This window comes from Crocuta crocuta, unplaced genomic scaffold, assembly GCF_008692635.1.
Source record: "Crocuta crocuta isolate KB4526 unplaced genomic scaffold, BGI_CrCroc_1.0 scaffold479, whole genome shotgun sequence".
In the NCBI taxonomy this organism is placed as follows: Eukaryota; Metazoa; Chordata; class Mammalia; order Carnivora; family Hyaenidae; genus Crocuta; species Crocuta crocuta.
The window spans coordinates 804,877-817,854 of NW_027531875.1; the positions used below are offsets into that span (position 1 = coordinate 804,877).

At 34.1% G+C, this 12,978-nt stretch overlaps 1 protein-coding gene across 1 annotated transcript in view; it reads left to right on the forward strand.

The window, feature by feature from the left end:
- Positions 1-12,978, forward strand: part of PKHD1L1 (PKHD1 like 1) — a 149,037-nt gene that overhangs the window by 16,779 nt on the left and 119,280 nt on the right. The window contains exons 11-18 of the mRNA XM_077772932.1: positions 1,933-2,022; positions 3,855-4,123; positions 5,421-5,512; positions 8,318-8,477; positions 8,779-8,914; positions 9,736-9,879; positions 11,368-11,525; positions 12,480-12,593. Of these exons, the coding sequence (XP_077629058.1) occupies positions 1,933-2,022; positions 3,855-4,123; positions 5,421-5,512; positions 8,318-8,477; positions 8,779-8,914; positions 9,736-9,879; positions 11,368-11,525; positions 12,480-12,593 (1,163 nt within the window). The remainder of the gene's footprint in view (positions 1-1,932; positions 2,023-3,854; positions 4,124-5,420; positions 5,513-8,317; positions 8,478-8,778; positions 8,915-9,735; positions 9,880-11,367; positions 11,526-12,479; positions 12,594-12,978) is intronic.

Below are 12,978 nucleotides of genomic sequence, written 5' to 3' on the forward strand. Positions count from 1 at the left end.
CAGGTCCAGGATTTTAAATCCTCAGTAATTCCTTTTTCTTTTAATTTGTTACCTTTTAAAAAAGTTTTTATTTAAATTCCAATTAGTTAACATACAGTGTAACATTAGTGTCAAGGGTGCAATATAGTGATTCAACACTTGTATACAACAACCAGTGCTAATAACAAGTGCCTTCCTTAATCCCCATCAACTATTTAACCTATCCCCCCATCTACCTCCACTCTGTTAACCATCAGCTTGTTTTCAATAGTTAAGAGTCTGTTTCTTGGTTTGCTTGTCTCTCTCTCTCTCTCTCTCTCCTTCTCTCTCTCTTTTCCCTTTGCTCATTTGTTTTATCTTTTAAATTCCATATATGAGTGAAATTATATGCTATTTGTTTTTCTCTGATTATTTTGCTTAGCATGATACTCTCTAGCTCCATCCGCATCATTTCAGATGACAAGATTTCATTCTTTTTATGGCTGAGTAATATTCCATTGTATATATATACATATATATGTATATGTGCATATATATGTATACCACCTCTTCTTTATCCACTCATCACTTGATGGACACTTGGTCTATTTCCATAATTTGGCTATTGTAGATAATGCTGATATAAACATTGGGGTGCATGTATCCCTTTGAATTAGTATTTTGGGTAAGTATTCTTTGAGTATTCTTTGGGTAAGTACCTAGTAGTGCAGTTACTGGTCATAGGGTAATTTTTTTAAACAGTTTGAGGAACCTCGTTCTGTTTTCCAGAGTGACTGTACCAGTTTGGATTCCCACCAACAGTGCAAGAGGGTTCCCTTTTCCCTACATCATTGCCAACACCTGTTGTTTCTTGTGTTATTAATTTTAGCCATTCTGACAGGTGTGAGGTGATATTTCATTGTAGTTTTGATTTGTATTTCGCTGCTGATGAGTGGTGTTGAGCATTTTTTCATGTGTCTTTTGGCCATTTGTATGTCTTGTTTAGAAAATGTCTATTCGTGTCTTCTGCCCGGTTTTTAATTGGATTATTCATATTTTGGGTGTTGAGGAATCCTTGTTGATTTCTTGAAAATAATGATTTGTTTATGTATCTTTCCCTTGCTCTAAACAAAATAGGCTAAGTTGGTGTAATATACTGTTCAAATGTATTGTTTTCTAGTTCAATTACCTTGCATTCACAGAGCATTCAAAATCATGAAAGGTAGTGTAGAAATATGTTTTCCAGGCCACCAAACAAGACTTGGAAAAGATACCTTCCTCCATTTGCTATCCCTTGCCTCACTTTTCCATAGGCTGTGATTCCCATGTCTGTAAATACTTATTGGACTGACCTTACATGAGGCTCTGACTTTGAGGGACACTTGGAAGTCTAAAACATAGACTCTTCACTCAATTCCAGTTGTGCTTTTGGATAAGTATAATCATTCTCATTTAAACCCTTGTCTGTTTTGGTTTCAGTCTGCCTGTGAAAATACCATTTACAAATTACAATCTCTGTTGTTTTCATTTGGAGAACTTGGACTGTAGTGTCATTTTATTTATTATTTATTTATTTATTTTACCTAAGAGGGCTGTGATCATCAGCTTTTTTAGATTCTGAACATCATGGGTTTATTCAGCACCTTTTCTATAGGAGACAAAATATAAGGCTTCAATTTGGACTCAGAAGTGAAATCTCTAACAGTGACATAGTTTTATCATTTTTTAAAATTGTGTTTCTCAGAAATTACAACATTTTCTAACTCAGACTTGTGATGTTTTGCCAGGAAAAAGTATGACAATTAATGACTGATATGCCTTGTTGGGTAACATATAAAGGAAATGAAGAACGCCCAGCTTTGCTTCCTTGCTTATGCAACTTGGTTTTCATCAAAAAACTATTTCAGGATAAGCTGATTATGATTTGCATTATAGAGCTCTGTAGTAATAGCTCTACACCTTGCTTCTCTCTAGGCCAAGCCTGTAATATTTTGAATGTCACAGAAAATAGCATATGCTGCAAGACACCCCCTAAACCTGATGTTCTCAGAACTGTATATCCAGGTAAGTTACCAGAAGAGAGAACAGCCATTTCTGCATTTATGTAGGAAGACATGTATCATTAGAGTTTTAGTACATTCTGGCTGCTGAAACAGAATACCGTAGACCAGGTAGCTTTTAAACAACCAACATTAATGTCTTACAGTTCTGGAGGCTGGGAAGTCCCAGATCATGGTACCAGCAGATAGGATGTCTGGTGAAGGCCTGCCTCCTCAGAGATGGCACCTCCCTGGGACTAGAGAGTCCTCTTTCATAAGGACTCTAATCCCATTTATGAGATTAAGTCCAATCTGGCGACCTAAACACCTCCCGAAGGTCCCACCTGCTAATAACATCATGTTGGGCTTCAACATAAAGGTTTCAACATATGAGTTTTGGAGAGGATACAAACATTCAGCCTGTAACAATTAGTAACAAAAAAATATTTGAGCTATTTAGAATTTGTAGTGAGAGTTATAATAAATGTCTTCCTAGTTTTCTTCTTTATACCTTCTGGATCAGGAAATATTTGCATTAAAATAGCTCCATCAAAGCTGCACCATGCCTAAATTCCTCAGACACCCTACTGAAAACAGCACATCTCTATTGAATGAGTTCAATGGTAACTTTATTTACAATTAAATGAGATAACTAAATGTTGGTGCAGGGTACATGCAAATTATATAAATGCCTTTCTGTGGCTAAAAAATAAATGGCAGAGATTACATCCTTACTTGTCCAGAATGTTTTAAGAGTGGTAAAGGAAAGAGAGAGATGGAACTCAAATTCTTCCCAGACTTTGGCCTGTAGCCAAAGTGACATGTGCCGTGGTAGCACTGAGAGGCCGTGCATGGGTTTGAGGGTGTGTTTCTCTTATCTTGTGCATGCAGTGAATTGGTTTATAATTATATCACTGGTTGGTATTTCAAGTCAAGAAAATTATGTTTATCAACCTCTTAAATTTCCTTGTTTTGAATGACATTAGAAGAAAATGACCAGTTTAAGAAGAGAATTTTTATAATCACAGTTGGTAAAGAAACTTTAAAGAAAGTTGCATGTATCAGAGCACACTTCTGCTGCAGAAGCTGAAAGTGCACAAGCTTCTCTCCGAACAAACTCAGTAGAAGAGGAGGAACCTTAATTTTCTAGATCCAGCCACTCCAGACCAACTTCAGGCTGCTGAAAGAAGGCATGAGTTTGATTGTTGTATTTCAAGGAAGAAACAAAAAGTGAGATGGCTCCCTTAGGATTAGGAAAAAACTTTTAATTACAGAGTTTACATTGGCAAGTGTAAGTTCCCTTTAATGAGATTATTCTCTCTGATTCTGTCCAAGAAGGAGATGAATTCATAGCAGAAGTAGTGTCAAAAAGAAAAAGAACAAATAATGACAAATCTTAAAGCCAACACTGTCTGTTCTTTGATTAGTTGTAAACCATTAGTTGAGTAACTTTTGTCCGGCAAAGGTTTTGAAATCAAATGGTCTGAACCATGAAATTTTGAGACTTAATTATATAAAGCAACATGAGTCATATCATAGGTGATAATTATTATATTATTATCTTAAGTAAAGCACTTAGTAATATGTAATCCCCATAGCAGCCACACAAATAGAAATGTCACTCCTACTTTATATATGTAGAATCGGAGGTGTAAATATATGAAATAATCATAAATATATTGTAGACTATCCTAACAGCACTGTATCCTTTGGGTACAGGTATATGTACAGGTAGGTGCAGTTGTTTTGTTTACATGTATGCTCTAAAAATGTGAGTAACAATAGAATATCTATAACCACCACCCAAGAAGACACCAGATCAAAATTCTGATGAGAATACTTTTTCATTAAATTCAGGTGGGAGAGGCCTAAGGCTTGAAGTCTGGAACAATAGTAGGCCAGTACATCTTGAAGAGATACTTGAATACAATGAGAAAACACCAGGGTACATGGGTGCAAGTTGGGCAGATTCAGCATCTTACATTTGGCCTATGGAGCAAGACACATTTGTTGCACGCTTCAGTGGATTTTTGGTGGCTCCGGAATCTGACGTCTATAGATTCTACATCAAAGGTGATGACCGTTATGCTATTTATTTCAGCCAAACTGGACATCCAAAAGATAAGGTAAGGAAGCTGCAGAATACTATTTAATATTTTAAAAGCAATATGATAGCCTTTATATGTATCTCATTTATTCTAATCCAAACCGATGCATATATTAAAGAGTTTATGAGAGATATTTTCACGTGATTGGGTTCGTGGCTATTTTAATACGTGTGATGTTTCATCGTAGAAAACCCATGGCTTAGGAAAAAATGCTTTCCTGTATCTAAATTTGCTCTAGGAAGGAAAAAAATATATACTTCCTTTAAAGATTATTTTAATTATGGAAGAATTATAACCATACTTAGGAAATTTGGGAAAGAGTGAAAATATTTCACTATTCTACTAGATCTATTTCACTATTATTTGGTTATGAGATTAAAGTCTATAATGTCTTTTTGTGTCTATTTTATTGTTATATAAATAAGATCATGCATCCAATTTCATAATCATTTTTCACATATTAATTTTCCAAATTTTATGACATAATTTGCACAACACAATTTTTGATGACTTAAAAATGTTTTATTGCATGGGTTTACTGAATTGGATAACTTTGTGCATGTGGGTAAGTTTTTAGTTTACTTTTGACTTTTCATGACCACAAATAATACTCAGTTGAACATTAGTTCATTGAACATTGAATTATTCTGCATTTTAATTATTTCTCTAGGAGGATTTCACAAATATAAAACTAATAAACCAAATCAGAAGAACATTTTATGACTACATGTATATGGCAAGATTGCCTCCCAACCTGGAGGAACAAATTTAAATTGTTGCTTGTAATATATGACTTCTAATTTTACCATAGCTTTTCAGCATGTTTCCTCCAAAGATGGTATAGTCTTTCCTGATGGGAATCCCAGAGTGTTCTCAGTCTGGCATCTAGACCCATTTAGTGACTTTGACATCTTTTAGGCCTACTTTTAGTGATATCTTATAGATTAAACCCCTAAGAGCTCTCCACAGAGCAAGAAGATGTTTTATTTAACAATACCAACCTTCCTCCTGGTATGTATCTCTTTATTTTCCATCAGGGTGCTAATCATGGAAAGCTGTGGTTTGTGCATATTCATGGTATAGGGATGCTGATGTTAGGTAAGGGTGGAAGGTGTGAAGTGAGCTTTGATAATTTTTAAAAACTCAATTTCACCATGGATAACAGATCTTAGAAGAAAAATATATAGTTTCACACTTTCTATTCATGAAAGTTCTAGGACTGATAGAAATAATAAATGATAAATGAATGCTGAAAAGGTTTATTAATAAGTTCTTTTCTGTCTGTCTGTCTCTGTGTCTTTCTTTTTGGGATAAGGTGAGGATTGCATATCATTCTTCCAATGCCAACAACTATTTTTCCAGTCCAACACAACGTTCAGATGACATTCATCTTCAGAAAGGAAAAGAGTAAGGTTTTTAAATCTTCATTAAACTGTTGTGTGGTATTTAAGAACTGTAAGTTTATATCTAAAAATATTGTCAATTTGTTTTATTGGTTGAAATGATGTTATTTTATTGGCTTAATTTATAATTGGTCATTTTCTATAATTTTATTAAATATTATTTCTATATTTCCAAGAATATTGGCATTCAGCCAGCCAGGGAAATTTTAAATCTAAATATTTCTATTGCATAAATTATAATTTTGTGATATTTACTTGATCCTGTTCTTAGTTTCTTACTAGAACTTGTTAGTCAATCCAGCCATCTAATTTCCCTGCCCCTGCACCTGAGCTCTTGACTATTTTTAGAGAAGAAGCATAAAACCACATGAATTGGTACCACACCTAACATATATTTAATATTCACTGATTTATTTTAGATATTGGGCCAGGAAATTTAATAAAAAAAATATTCAAATCTAGTCCCTGCCCTTAAGGAGTGCATCATTTAGTGCTGAAAGGTCAAGTTCAGAGAGAAAACGACACTTTCATTCAAATACCAGATAACCCCATTCAAAAAGGCATTCAGGATTAAAGGAAAGCAAGAGGTAAAACCCATGATATATTCAAAGTAGCTAAGTTACAAGGAGATCCAAGACTCAGTGATATCATCTTCCATTTATCATCTGTATGTTAGGTTTTGCTGCATAAGATACCACTCCCCCAAATTTTGTAACTTAAAGCAACCCAATTTTTTGATTGGCCAGGCAGTTCTTTTGGTCCTGGCTGCTCTAGTTGGTGATTGATGGCCTAGGATGCCCTCACTCATATATCAGGAGCCTCAGTTGGCATGGCTGAAACTTAGATATTTGGGATGTCCCACTTCACATGGTCTCTCATCTCCCAAGAGCTCCCCAGGCTTATCAAATTCATCAATGGGTTTCTAGTAATAAAGAGAGCAATTCCTATTGGACATAATCTTTTTAAACACTCTGCTGTATCACTTCTGCTAATATCCTATTGGCCAAAGCAAATGGCCAAATCTAGATTCAAGGGATGAAGAAAGACTTCACTTTCAGATGGAAGGAGATGTTTTTCCTTCACTCTGTCACACCATCCTTCCACATATTGACAGCACCATGAAGACCTGATGGAGCTAGACAGAGAGGGTTGGGATTAAAGGTACCTGAGAGCAATCACACTCAGTGTTCTCACTGAAACCTTAGTAATAGTGACATGGGAAAAGCATTCCATTCTTTTTCTCTTCCTCCTTCTACTATCACTTCTTTATGTACTTAAACATTTGCTTTTTTAATCAGGATCACTGGGCCAATTCAGGGTAAACAGAGCACCTAATTAATCCCTACTGCTAGTAAGTGTTAATACACTTCAAGGCTTTGCTTGGCCTTGGAAAGTGCGTTCAGTTTACCTGCTTGGCAGGAGCGTAGAGTTTACATGAAAGTGAGTCGTAATACATCTGCTGTCTGCTTTCTGCAAGACAGCTTGGAATTTACACACTGATACTTATAATGATGGCTGTGAATTTAGAAATTGAGGCCATGTTCTTGGCTTATTGCACAGTGGTCCCTGGGGCCTTTTCAAAGGTACCTCATTTGCCAAATTCATCCTACTCAGATAATATGGCCCTATCTCTAAGTCATATCTTTCTCATTACCCTGTTCTACTTTGAATCAGTTACTAATTTTTAATAATCTTTTAATCTTTAAAACTTTCTTAGTCTCTGTTATTCATATAAACAAAGAGAATGAATATATTTTTATAGGATTTTGTGAAGATTAAATATGGTGTCTATAAAGTGCTCAGTTTAATGTGTGATACATGGAAAATGCCTAATTATTATTTTTAAGCTGCTAACAAGGATACAGAATTTAATGGATCTTCTTCGAGTCCTACTTCTTACTATTGCCCACATTCATTTGGTAGAACTGGCAAACGGGTTCTCAGAACAGCCAAGAGCCTGATGGAATCCTCCTATATCAGTTCTATGAAGGGGATGACGCAGGGCTTCATCATCCTAGAATGATGAGAGGTGATAAATGTCTCTCAGTCAGAGTCTTTCATGAATTGTGAATACTTATTCTTCATTTACAAAAGGGTATCTGTTGAATGATGTGAGGCAATTTAGAGGAACTCCCAGCTGGCCTCTCCAAAGACGGGAGCAATGGTGACATTGATTGAGATTTAAGTAGGTAACCAGTAGCTTCACTCACCTGTAGCAGCTGGTCAGTGAATGCCTTATCCTGCACAGGCAGTTAGATGATCCAGCTCGTTGGAGGGACCATAATCAATCTAATCAGCAACAGTTTCCTGAAGCAGTGTTTTATTTCCAAAGTTATTAGTGGAGCCATTATTCAAGGAACTAAAGAGGAACTTCCATCCCTGACACGTTTAAGCTCTCAGATACAAAACATGTGATATGTCTAAGTCTGCCTGTTATTTTCTTACACACATTAGAGTATTTAAACTCTGCATGCCCTCTGTGTTTTATGCCAGGGAGTTTGCATTATAATCTACAATGTAATTTTGTTTTAAGCTACTTGAGGACAGGAGAATAATGTCTTTTTTTCAATAAATATTTATTGACAAAACTAAATGAATTAGTCATGAATGGGGACAACTCTGTATCTCTAGTGCAGATACCTTCCGTAATTCATTTTATTTTAACAAACTGCTATCAAATTTTAATATTTAAAATCAGGGATTTAAAATCCCTGATTTTAAATATTAAATCATACATAAATCAACCCACAAGTAGGTGTTTTATATGGTGTTGAAATTTTATTCATTGGAAAAAATTCATATTTTTCAGATATTACATTGAAATCTTGCTGCAGGAGTATAGACTGAGTGCCTTTGTTGATGTTGGCCTGTATCAGTATGGAAGTGTCTATACTGAGCAACAAACAGAGGATGCAGTAAACGAAGAACAAGTTATCAGATCTCAGTCGACAATTGTCCAGGAAGTACAGGTTTGCTATGATGATAGATCTGCATTAGAAAGTTAATGTTCAAATGTAGCTCTATTTGGCTATTAATTTTATTATGGAAGACACTGTTTGAGGGGAAAGCAGTCATGGAAAATTATTGACATGTGGCTAGAAGTATCTGTATTATAAATGAAAGAGACTGTTATTTGGTAAGACTGAAACTTTAAAATATTTTATCATTTGCAGTAAAATAGAGAAATAAAGAGGCATTGAATAATTGGCTCTCATGCTTTTTAAATGTGTTTTTCTATACAGTAAAGATATTTTTTAAATTGGGAAATAGGTTATAACATTGGAAAACTGGGAAAGAACTACTGCAAGTAGTGAAGTTCAAAAGATCACAGTAACCAGTCCATGCGTGGAAGCTAATTCATGTTCCCGCTACCATTATAGATTAATCTATAACATGGAAAAAACTGGTAAGTTGTAAATAATGAAGGATGAAATTTCATTTCTCTTCATTTATAGATGAAATTATAAAAATTTGCTCTAGTTCATTTCTACTGTCTGGAAAATATTGTTTTAATAGTATGCTAGCCAAAGAGGCTAAAAATATATTATGAAGAAAAACCTTTAGACTGGGATAAAGAATTGCATCAGTAAAAACAACTTCCTGGTATATACTATCATTTTCTTTTATAAGGATCACAATAAATGTATATCTAAGTGCACAGAAGGATTTTATGTATCTGGGACTCACAGGGATAAGTTAAGATAACAAGAATTAAATTCATTATCACAGAGAAGTAAATATTTCTTCCAACTTCTCAAAAAAAAGGTATGAGACACTAATTTATCTGTTAACAGAAACATTGCATCTCTATATTTTATAATAAACCTGAAAATATAATTTTTCTATTTCTGCTGTTTCAATAAGTAAACATTAATGGGTAATTAATGTTTTCCAGATACAATGCTTATTACTGTGGGACTATAAAAACAATAAAATATGATCCTGATCTTCAAGAAATCACAATCCAACGAAGTGGTCACTGTTATGAACTCAAATTACTTTCAAAACACAATTTTATTAAGTGATAACATATGATACAGACTACTTTAAAAAATTCAAATATAAAACATCAGTGCGGGCTGTGGTAGTGCAGAAAGATTTCAACTCATTTTTTTTCTTTTAATTAAAACCCCTAATCATTTGCCTTTCTTCTCTTTTTTCTTTTCTTTTCTTTTTTTGTTCTTTTCTTGCTTTATTTCTTTTTCTTTCTTTTTTTTTTAATTCAAGTCTTGATACCTGGTGATGCTTCTGACTTCATACTTCAATCAGCTTTAAATGACCTCTGGTCTATAAAACCGGATACAGTTCAAGTAATAAGAACACAAAAGTCCCAAAGCTATGTTTACATGGTAACATTTATATCAACTAGAGGTAAGCATGTATTTCATTTTGTACTTCTGTAAAGTTGTCTCTAGGAAACAAATTTATACCCTCTACAACTCCACTGAACAAAGTAAAACGACAGAGAAAAAGAAGTGGATTCATAGCCTTGATCACATTTAGGAGAAATAGAAAATAAATGGTTAATTTTTTTCTATTGTAATTAAAATTTCAGTCCTGTTTCAAGGAATGTAAAGCTTCAGCACATGAGAAATCTACTTTATATACCATAAATGCACCATCTTTATAATAGGCTATTTCATTTTAGCAAAAATAGCAAAGACATGAATTCTGGAAATAAAGATTAAGTAGTTAGTATGCCTCAGAGACATTAGTCTGGCCAGATCTTGCATGATGAAGGATTCTATGGTCAAATCCTCATGGGAAACTGCATACCCCAACTTGCCTTTGAAGATTGACAGAACTTATTAGAATATTAAAATCCCTGAGAATTCCTACAGTGAAAAAACAAACATATAAAAACAATAACTGAAAGAAAACATTTCACCTGTGTTTAATACAGCATTTTTCCAAAATTATTTGACCTCTCTATTCTTTTCAAGTTATTGCTATTAACTTCCTATTAATGTTTTGCATTTTCAAGTCTTAAAGCCACATTTAACAACCAAATTTAGTACTTGGGCTGTCTAGCTCAAAAATAGGTCCCTGAATATGTATTGGGCAATCATTATTTTCCAATTCATTGTTTATGTCTCATTTTATAAAATTGTTAATTTGCTTTTGGATGGAGGGCAAAGAATTTCATTTAGCATGAATGAAATTCTAAAAATTTCCCAAAGGTTAGACTGTGAAAATTCTATATAAATGAAGATATGATGATCCTTGTTCTCCCAGGAATATATCTATATTTCAGAGAGAAATTTTACAGCTTTAGCAGCAACTTTAAGAAATATAGTACCAAAATCATAAGTACCAAATCAAATTCTAGGACTTTACTCAGAGGTCAGTGGGATTCTGCTGGTGAAGCATCTTCCCAAAGCTGAGATAAATCTGAGGATAAGCCCTTATTTCTTTTAAAGTGAGATTGTACTAACAGGCCTCACAGGCCTGTACTGTTTCCTGGAAGTTAGTTTTGTACTGTATTCATGTTTAAAGAAAATAACAATAACCCAACCTAGCCCTTTATACTATAATGGTACTGGAACAAAACTAAAAGAAGTTTTGGAATATCTCACTAACCATTGATCTTTACTTCATGGTCCTGATACCTCCTTTTGTTTATCTCATAATACTTTCTTTTAAGCCATGGATATTGAACCTTAAATGAATAGCACTTTATCTGCTGTTTTGCTCTTTCTGCTGTGGCTAAATCTTTAGCTCAAATTCAAGGATCCACATCTTTCCCATTCATCACCCCCACCTTTTATTTTGGTGATAATACAACTAAATAAAACTAATTTTGTTATTTATGGATATGTTGGTGTTTTATCAAGTAACATATTTGGTACTTCATCACAGGAGACTTTGATCTGCTTGGTTATGAAATGATTGAAGGGAACAATGTCACCCTGGATATTACAGAACAAATTAAAGGAAAACCCAGTTTGGACACATTCACACTGAACTGGGATGGAATCACTTCAAAGCCTCTGACTCCTTGGTCATCAGAAGCTGAAGTATGGTCTTAGTTAATTTCTTAAATATAAAGCTATTTAAACATCACCTTTCTAGTAAAACAAAACAAAACAGATCAGAACAAAACAATACAAACCCCACACTTTAAGGAGTAGTAATACACTCTTTTACTTGGCATGGTGGGTTGGAGCCAACCTGTAAGAGAGTAGAGAACAGAGGAAGTACCACAGAGACAGAGGGGATGCAAGGGGGGGGGTTCTTAGATCTGTGCCAACAGGATCCAGTGTAGCTCTGTATGGGGCAGCTGTTTTTGTAGAAAGAATGTTTACTTGGGACTTACTGAATTTTGACAACTGTCTACACAATGAGTTTAAGTTAATATTTGTTTGATGATTAAAGATCTTACTTTATCTCCTTAATTCTGAATGCTAATTATATCTGTGCTTTGCCAGAGAAGTAGATGTGGAAATTACAGGAAAACTTGTGAATAAATGTATACCAATTCCTGTATAGTCTAAGATCATTTATTATTTTTAAAATAATCATCAGTGCAGTCTTATAGTATCTGAAAATCTTCTTTTGAAAAACAGAATGCATTAAAGTGTATAGTTTTTTTCTGGATAATTTTGAGCTAATGGGGAAAACTCTTCAGCTGGAACCTGTTTAATGGGGTGCTAATTCATTTAGATTTGCCTCATTGCCTTCTTTAAAAAAAACTACTAAACAAGTGTGTCTACCTTACCTAACAACAATGTAAGCTAATATTACCCAATTGGATGTAATTGTTGTGATTCTAAAATAAAACTCTTGAAAAAGTCACTAGACACTAAAATTACTACATATTAACTTTTAGGAAATGATCTCATAACGATGGCTGAAGTATGGGGATTTTGCAAATGTTCTATTATAACTAATTAGTGAAATGAGTAGTAATATTATGAATGCTCTAACTCTTCATGATAACGAAGTTACTAAAGCTCATATTTTTAATTTAGTTTCAGGCAGCCGTGGAAGAAATGGTGACTGCCAAGTGTTCACCGCAAATTGCAGATTTTGAAGAAGGATTTGTTGTGAAATACTTTAGAGATTATGAGGCTGATTTTAACCTGGTATGGAATGTTAAATGAACAGTGAAACTGATCGAATAAGAATTTGTATCAATGCTTGGAATTTTGTAATTCTCTTTGTACTAATGCTAATTCTATTGTCAAATTGCAAAAATAATTTTGTTACACATTTATTGGTAAGGTCTGTTTTAAGCATCTCCTTGCATTGTAATGTGATTCATTTGTGAAATTCACCACAAATGAATTTTCTTGATTAAGAGAAAGTAAGGAAGATGGACAGTATAAGATTTTAGGGTGTTTTGTTTGTTTTCTTTACTTGGACGCAGAGTATATCCTGTTTCCTCATTGGCTTCTGAGCTTATAATTTGTAGGGCTTTCCTTGCTTTTAGAGCTTACCCTCTGGCCAATTAGTATAATGCCTAGTCAT